We start from the raw sequence: 9393 nt of genomic DNA on the forward strand, positions 1-9393 counted from the left end.
AGAGCAGATCAGAGTGAACCCCTTTGTCACTGATATCTCCATTCATTTCTGCTCATGAACGGCCTGTTACATTCCTGTTGTCCTTCTGTCCTTACTTTCACTTTTTCATGATGGAAGAGATATCCAAGAATACACTCTGTAAATAAGAAATTTTTCATATCAGTATACAAATTAGGCACACGTATGAAATATAATAAACGGCCATAAATATTTATTATTAATAATAGTAACATAAAATATATAAAGTGTAAATATAAACATACATATGAAATCTTATTGATTTATTTATATATTAAAGATCATTGATTATTTTCCAATTATTATTTATTATAATCAATAAAATTCAATTTATTGAATGTAGCTGGCAGAATCTCATATATATATATTATTTATAATTTTTTTTTTTTTTTTTTTTGATCCACAATAACATTCCCAAAAGTAATTTTGGATAAGAAAGGTTTTATGTGACCAGCTCAGTATATGGGTGTCGTTTGCATCTACTTGCCATTGACATCCGTCGTCCTCCCCCTGGTGGTGGGTTCATGGGCAGGTCGTTGAGGGAGCCCAGCTCGGACTCTGAACTCCTTGTGGAGGGACATGACGGACTGCCGGAAATGCTGTCTGAGGGCATACGGACCATGAAACTGGCTTTCCTGTTGGGCTGACAGAAGTCACTCTCGGAGGACTCCACCGTGTCGTTCCCCAGTTCTGGCACATGGCTGGGCCTGTGCAGAGCGTTGTGAAGGCAGGCTGGTATTTCTGTATGACCCTCAGGACCCAATTGACCCGAGTTAAAAGGCCTAACATCCCTCTCTGAGCCGTTATTGCTCTCTAGATGCTGGTCACGGTTTTCCCGGTCCTCTAGTAACTCCATGGACCTTTGGGAGTGCAGTTCATGGATCATTCCCTGGCTTGGCTGGCGCATTTGCCGGGGTTGCTGAGTTATGCAGGACACCGGGAGGGTGGCTGCGGCGAAACTGTTGTGACGCAGCAAGTCGTTGCTTGAGCCGATGTAAGCACTGGTTAAGAACAGCGGAGGATCCATTTGCCCCTGTGGGATAAAAGTTTTCAACTGTGGGTTTTTGTGGGGCGACATATTCGTCATTACGCACAGTTGCTGAATGGTCGAGTGCTTGGTTTTGCAAAGACTGTCGTCCTTGACAAACTGGAGGCCGCTTAGAGTCTGTTTAATTTTTTTCACCCCCAGGTGGGATATTTCCAAGAGGTTCAGGAACAACGAAACCCCTCCGATGACAATCATGAAAACCATGAAGATGGTTTTCTCCGTCGGCCTGGAGACGTAACAGTCCACGCTGTTTGGGCAAGGCACCCTCTCGCACTTGTACAAAGGATCCAGTCCAATCCCATATAAGATATACTGTCCTACAATGAACGCCACTTCCACCACTGATCTGGTAAGGATATGAATTATATATGTGCGCAGCAAGGAGCCCCTCAGAGGAGCCTTCCTAATTTTCTTCTGCTCTTCTAGCTTCCTCAGTTCCTTCTCCAACTTCTTGTGCTCCTCTAAGAGGCCTCCTGTCTCTTCCAGCTCGGCTTTCAGCTGGATTTTCCTCCTGTGCCGTTCTTTCTCCAAAGCCCTCAGTCGGTACAGAGCATGTCCCATGTATACCAGCGAAGGCGAGGAAACGAAAATGATCTGCAGTACCCAAAAGCGAATGAGCGATATCGGGAACGCTTGGTCGTAGCAAACGTTCTTGCATCCCGGCTGGTCCGTGTTGCAGATGAACTCACTTTGCTCATCCACCCAAACGTCCTCGGCTGCCACGCCAAGAACCAGCATTCTGAATATGAACAGGATGGTCAGCCAGATTTTACCCACGATGGTGGAGTGAATATGAACCTCCTCTAAAATGCTCCCCAACAAGTTCCAGTCCCCCATCTTCACCGCCACATGTCCGTGCTTAGTTTAAGACAAAGAAAATAGGAATTGAGCCTACTGTTCAAGTTTAGAAAGTCATGCACAAACAGTTCCTATGTAATTCTGCCCAAATTATAGTTTATAAGCACTAACATAATGAAATGACTAAGCCAGTCAAAGCTTTATCCACAAAACCAAACTAAAATCAACTTACATTTCAGTGGGATTTGCAGTCTAGTTTCCTTGGAATATAAACAAGCATGTTTTCCCCGATAAGGAAAATCATTCCTTCATTTCTACAGCCATGGAGTTTGCACATTAAAGCGCAGCCAGTCTCTCTGCATAATGTTGGGCTACAGTGAATGTTCCCCACAGTTGTTGCATGCAGCGAGTTCACAGGATGTAGAAATTGATCAGAAACTGACGGGACAATGCCCCATGGCAGATCTTATCAAGCAATTGCTGAAAACAGCACCCCCACATGCATAAAAAGTTACCCACAATGCCAACCAACCAAATGTCCCTCATGCAGTCAATAAAATATTCTGCCACACAAAATTTCATGATATTGCTCTCCAGCAAGCCGTTTTTATGCAAGCCCAGTACTACTATGTTGACTCGAACAAGAAAATGGGTTTCAAACTTCTGTAGGCATGCATATCCATCCTATTTAACCATTAATCTTTTGTGTAATCTATAATTCTAGTCAATTCAAGCCCAGTTTCATAGCTAACTGGATGTCTGTTAGATGGAGTATTCAAAAGCTGATCTTTTTATTTAACCCTGCACCTAGAACAAAACAATGCATGTGGAATTTATCAACTCTATTTCACCGTTTTCCTTTGTGTTCCTCTTTGAGTTTGTGCCGAAGCTTTCCATGGTGTTTACATTTGCGAGCACTCAATGTCAAATGAAAGACCTTGCACTCGATTGCATCAGGCCCCCCCTCCTAAACTCAATCCATCAATACTGCAGTGATTTGTTTAGCATGTTCTTTTTTCTAGTTTTATGTGGCGCAAATCTCATTAAAAGCATATTTGCACAATATTGTGCATTTACCCTATAAATTCAATAGCAATTGATTAAAAAAAACATGGTTTTATATTAAAACAACGGGGGGAACGAGGCAAGCCGTGATCCACCAATCAGCACATGCACGTGATTTTGTTATCCTGATTCGTCCCTGCACGAACCTTTCAGGCACTGCACAACAGGATCATCTCGCCGATCACACTACATGCTTCATAAAATGACCAGCCTTCCCTCAGGGCCTTTAATTAGCTTTCCATCACATGCTGACAGAGTCAATGGGAGATTGATTTGATTTTCCCTTGCAGAAGCTTGAACTGCAAATGCCAGAAGTCACATCAGGGACGTCGCATTACATAATGAGTTCATGCGGTACCAAGCAAATGGCAGAAACCCATCTATCGGTCTTTATTCTGCGGTTTCTCATTGTATCTAATTGCCTTGATTAGGGTCAAAATGTGCACTGAGGAACAGGTTGTAGGGTATTGCAACTAGTTGAAATTGTACTTAAAGTGCAAAAAGTCATATAGGCTACATGTGCTGAAACCTACATGGTCATTATCCCAAAATAAACCCTGTTAGTTTTACACCATTGTGAAGGGGTTTATTTTGCAGTAATGAGTGGCTCACTGTATTATCCCACTTATTATGTGGCTGCTCACCAAGTAAATAACTTTAAATATTGATTTGAGTTTAACTGAAATGATAAAAAAGTGAAATGCACAGCTATACAAGAGACAAAGGCATCACAATATGAAAGACTGGTTGGCAGGCATGCTCTGATATATGTTCAAACTGTCAGTGCTTTACTTATAGATGTGAGTATATAAATGTCCTGTTCACACAGTGGTGGAGCGGCTCTCGCAGTGTGTGACATGACAGACAACTAGTTGTCCAGGGCTGCGTATCCCAAAAGCATCGTAATCCTAAATTGATCATAGCTCCATAGTTGACAATTGGTTCTACAATCAATTTAGGATTACGATGCTTTTGGGAAACGCAGCCCAGAACGGTTCCGTTCTGGAATGCTGATGTCAATCCCGTTAATAACTGAAATTTGTGTGAACTTATCCGTATTAGTGACTCAAATATTGAACTGTATTCTGCTGCTGTGTGAACGTGGCCATGTTGCATCATATTTTTGTAAGCTTTGCGCATTGGAACCAATCACACATGATTCCAAGGGTGTAAATTTCATCTAACAGTAGGGGGGGACAATAAATATAAAATTTCTCAAGAGCAATTTTTGAAAGGGACACAATTAATACAGACAAAATTGCACTTGTAAGGATAGATGTGTACACAGCATGACCTTGTTTAAATATGAAGTCGGTTCATAGGTTCACCATGCGGTCATATTTTTATTCATATAATTATTAAATTATTTTGCGTAATCCACATAGTATTTTAGGTGCAGCAGCAAAGCCCACTGATCTGCCACTTAACATTATATTGAGCAAAACCCAACACATCGGTAATGTTAGGTCTACAACCTGAATTCCGGAAATGTTGGGACTGTTTTTAAATTTGAATAAAATGAAAACTAAAAGACTTTCAAATCACATGAGCCAATTTTTTATTCATAACTAAACATAGATAACATAACAAATGTTTAAACTGAGAAATTTTATGCACAAAATGAGCTCATTTCAAATTTGATGCCTGCTAAGTACAGATCTCAAAATAGTTGGGACGGGGGCATGTTTACTATGGTGTAGCATCTCCTCTTCTTTTCAAAACAGTTTGAAGATGTCTGAGCATCGAGGTTATGAGTTTCTGGAGTATTGGTGTTGGAATTTGGTCCCATTCTTGCCTGATATAGGTTTCCAGCTGCTGAAGAGTTTGTGGTCGTCTTTGACATATTTTTCATTTAATGATGCGTCAAATGTTCTCTATAGGTGAAAGATCTTGACTGCAGGCAGGCCAATTCAGCACCCGGACTCTTCTACTATGAAGCCATGCTGTTGTAATAGCTGCAGTATGTGGTTTTGCATTGTCCTGATGAAATACACGTCGTCTGAAGGGGAGCATATGTTGCTTTAAAACCTTTTATATACCTTTCAGCATTCATAGTGCCTTCAAAACATGCAAGCTGCCCTTACCGTATTCACTTATGCACCCCCATACCATCAGAGATGTTGGCTTTCGAACTGAATGCTGATAACACGCTGGAAGGTCTCCCTCCTCTTTAGCTCGGAGGACACGGCATCCGTGATTTCCAACAAGAATGTCAAATTTGCACTTGTCTGACCATAGAACACTTTTCCACTTTGAAACAGTCCATTTTAAATGAGCCTTGGCCCACAGGACACAACGGCGCTTCTGGACCATGTTCATATATGGCTTCCTTTTTGCAAGATAGAGTTTTAGTTGGCATCTGCAGATGGCACGGCGGATTGTGTTTACCGACAGTGGTTTCTGGAAGTATTCCTGGGCCCATTTAGTAATGTCAATGACAGAATCATGCTGATGAGTGATGCAGTGTCATCTGAGGGCCCGAAGATCATGGTCTTCAGCCTTGTCCCTTACGCACAGAGATTTCTCCAGTTTCTCTGAATCTTTTGATGATGCTACGCACTGTAGATGATGACATTTGCAAAGCCTTTGCAATTTGACATTGAGGAACGTTGTTTTTAAAGTATTCCACAATCTTTTAACGCACTCTTTTACAGATTGGAGAGCCTCTGCCCATCTTTACTTCTGAGAGACTCTGCCTCTCTAAGACATCCCTTTTATAGCTAGTCATGTTACAGACCTGATGTCAATTAACTTAATTAGTTGCTAGATGTTCTCCCAGCTGAATCTTTTCAAATTTTCTTGCTTTTTCAGCCCTTTGTTACCCCCATGCCAACTTTTTTGAGACCTGTAGCAGGCATCAAATTTGAAATTAGCTCATTTAGTGGATAAAACTGTAAAATTTCTCCGTTTAAACATTTGCTATGTTCTCTATGGTCTATTGTGAATAAAATATTGGCTCATGTGATTTGAAAGTCTTTTAGTTTTCATTTTATTAAAATTTTAAGAACGTTCCAACATTTCCAGAATTCGTGTTGTGCAATATTAGCCTAATATCAGTTCACACACACGTGTTAGTTATAGTGGGTGACAAGCTACGCTGTTAAACAAGCTAAGCTAGGTAACCTTATAATCGCTCGTAGAAAAATACATCGGATATCATCATTTTATCCAGCATCATCTGTATTAAAGAGAAAGAATCACTTCATCCGATGTCTAAAGTGAAAAAAGCCTTGACAGCCTACTTACACATAACTACTGAAGAACTCTGTTCTGTCCACCAAACTCGTGTGTATTGGGTTAGAAAGGGGGAAAGCAGGCAGTGGACCAAACCACTATGAGGCAAGGGAGGGGGACTCAAAACGTTTCTAAACTTAAAATGCTTTTTGCGTTTATATTGTTTTACTAACACAATTATTTTAAGAATATGTTCATTATATTATTTACAATACACAGTGGTTTGTAGTGATTTTTTATGGGAGACAACCCTCAGATTGGGGGGTCCTAAGTTCATTCCTATTAAAAATATTTCATGACATCCAATCCTGGAACTTGCCTAAAAAAAAAAGGGGTTATATGCGTAGATTACTAGGCTTAGCTTCTCTTTAGCCTATGGAGCCAATCATAATTTTTTTTTTTTCTTTGTTCAGAGTTTTATTCTTACTGCCAATTTAAATACTATTAAAAAATCACTGCCAAAATCAAAATATTTAAATCTGTAGTAATGTATAACAGAAAAATGTAGCCGTAGCCACTGCTACAGCCTTTTGTTTTTGTTGTAGTGCAGAAACATTTTGTTGTTTGGGCCGGGAGTTCGAAAATGGATGGAGGCAGTGGGATGGACGTCCACCATGCTGATAGATTACTTCACTCTGATCTATTTCAATCAATACAGACTCGTGCAGCCCTGATCTGACTCTTTGGAGATAATGAGATTCCAGCACGCCTGCGGATATTTACTGAGAAGAAGTTTAGGGTGTGAACGAGGCAAAGAACAGAGTGTGAATAGCATTCCCTTGAAAACGTCTAAAAATAATGTTGAGGATTGCATTTTTTAGTTTAATTATTTTAGCCTTGTGCTTGAGTTTCAAAGTATTAGATCGTTTTCAACTTTGTAGTGAACATAACCATGAATCATTTAGTGGAAAAGATATAAAGTGTTTATGAATAGATGAGATTCACTAATGAAATCTGACACTGTATATATACACAGAATGATGCATCTGACCTGTTAGACCCCTGCAAAAACAGAAATGCTGTGCTGCAGAGATCATGGCGGGTCATGAACTGAGGGTTATATAACATTTGACTCATCAAACCTTTAATAGATTTCACATGTATGGCATGAATTCTCATGTATCATCAATCACAATAAAACAGATTGCATTCTTACATGCATTTTAAACAGTTTTCTTCATTCACAAGTTACGCAACTATAATTGCAATTTAATTAAAACAGTTTAGTTACATTTTGTACAGGTACACGGACTGAAGAACTGAACAATATATTAGATATTTTACAATAACAAGAACAGAACTATGTAACTTACAGTAATTCCATCTAGGATTAAAAGAAAGGTCTTTATTATTCATCTTGTCATTAATAATTGACTGACTGAAAGTTCAATTCACACAATCTAACTTCATATAGTTGGAGTGAAGACATTTTATTCACATTTAAAGTAATAGTTTAATACAAATATACAACTTATGTCAATTCTGTCCATTTTTAATCACTATGATACCATCCCATACTATATTATTTTTTTCTTACATGGAACACAAAGGAATTTCAGGAAATAATGACATGTATGTATAAAAAAAATATTTAAGTCATTAAAAACAGGGTGAAAAAATGATAATATTGTGAAATATTATTATGATATAAAATAATGGTTTTCTATTTTAATACATTAAAAAATATATCATTTATTCCTGTGATGCTAAGCTGAATTTTTAGTATTCATTGCTCCAGTCCTAAGTGTCACGTGATAAATATGCTGATTTGGCGCTCCATTTTTATTTTTTTTTATTTTGATAGACCAGTCTTCATTAACTTTCACTGTACTATAGAAAACAAAATATTACCTCACTATGACTTTTGCCTCAATAAACTTCTAATTTTCTGCTTAGTAATAGTTAGTAAGATAATTGTTAAATTTAGGTATTGGGTAGGATAAGGGATGTAGAATATGGTCATGCAGAATATGTGCTTTATAAGTACTAATAAACAGCTAATATGTTAATAATAAGCATGTTAATAAGTAACTACTTAACAGTGAGAATTGGTTTCTATACTAAAGTGTTAACATTCCAAGTATTCATTTGATATATTTCACAAGAATGGGACTCTTCATTTCCCAGAATGCATTACCTGTTTTGAATTTCTTTGAATCACTATTCGGCAAATTCTTCTTTCTGTCATTCCAATTAAAATTCCAATTGAGCATCTTGTAGAGTTGGCCACTTCAATTCACATTCCAGCTCAACGAAAGGAAGCCAGTTTTTCGATTCTGAATATTTCTCAAACTTGTTTGAAAGTCAACATGGTGAGTAAATGATGTTAATTATAATTTCTGAACTATTCCATGGGTGACTTAACATTGAACAAAAAAGTACTCAGTTCGCTAACATAGCATCATTGTACCATTAGCTTAACCACAACCTACACACACACATGGTCAGAATTGTTGGCACCCTTGGTAAATATGATCAAAGGCGGCTGTGAAAATAAATCTGCATTGTTAATCCTTTTGATCTTTTATATTAAAAAAATCACAAAAATCTAAGCTTTTATTGGAGAATAATAATTTTAAATGGGGGAAAATATCATTATGAAATAAATGTTTTTTCTCAAATACATGTTGGACACCAATTACTGGTACCCCTAGAAATTCTTATGAGTAAAATATATCTGAAATATATTGCCATTCATATTCACAATTTTGAGCACACCAGTGTGATTATGAACATGAAATTATCCAGCCATGGCTTCCTGTTTTACAGAAATATAAATAGGAGGGAAAACAAAACGCCAAAGGCCAAATTCCAAATTAATCATCCATCACAATGAGAAAACCCAAAGAATATATTTCTGATGTGCAGCAAAAGATAATTGAGCTTCACAAATTAGTGAAGTGGCTTTAAGAAAAGAGCTAGAGCAGTGAAAATCCCCATTTCCACCATCAGGGCAATAATTAAGAAGTTTCAATCAACATAAAATGTTACGAAACTGCCTGGAAGAGGACGTGTGTCTATATCGTCCTAATGCACGGTGAGGAGGAGAGTTTGAGTGGCTAAAGACTCTCCAAGGACCACAGCTGGAGAATTGCAGAAAAAGGTTCAGTTTCGGGGTCAGAAAACATCACCACATGTTGTTTGGCAGGGCTTCAAGAAAAAAATCAAGAAAAGAAAATGCTTTCACCAAAAAACAATCTCCAGCATATTCAGTTATCAGACACCACTGG

The 9393-nt window shown here is 38.2% G+C and overlaps 1 protein-coding gene across 1 annotated transcript; it reads right to left on the reverse strand.

Annotated features, from left to right (window-relative positions):
• Positions 1 to 460: 460 nt before the first annotated feature.
• On the reverse strand, positions 461 to 1903 carry gja10a (gap junction protein alpha 10 a). The gene has a single exon (XM_058750037.1). It carries the CDS (start codon positions 1901 to 1903, stop codon positions 461 to 463), a length of 1443 nt encoding a protein of 480 aa, XP_058606020.1.
• Between the last annotated feature and the right edge of the window lie 7490 nt (positions 1904 to 9393).

This window comes from Onychostoma macrolepis, chromosome 17, assembly GCF_012432095.1.
Source record: "Onychostoma macrolepis isolate SWU-2019 chromosome 17, ASM1243209v1, whole genome shotgun sequence".
In the NCBI taxonomy this organism is placed as follows: Eukaryota; Metazoa; Chordata; class Actinopteri; order Cypriniformes; family Cyprinidae; genus Onychostoma; species Onychostoma macrolepis.

What these genes read in the sequence shown, in the direction of transcription:
- gja10a (XM_058750037.1), bottom strand. Translation starts at nt 1,903, where the DNA reads ATGGGGGACTGGAACTTGTTGGGGAGCATTTTAGAGGAGGTTCATATT.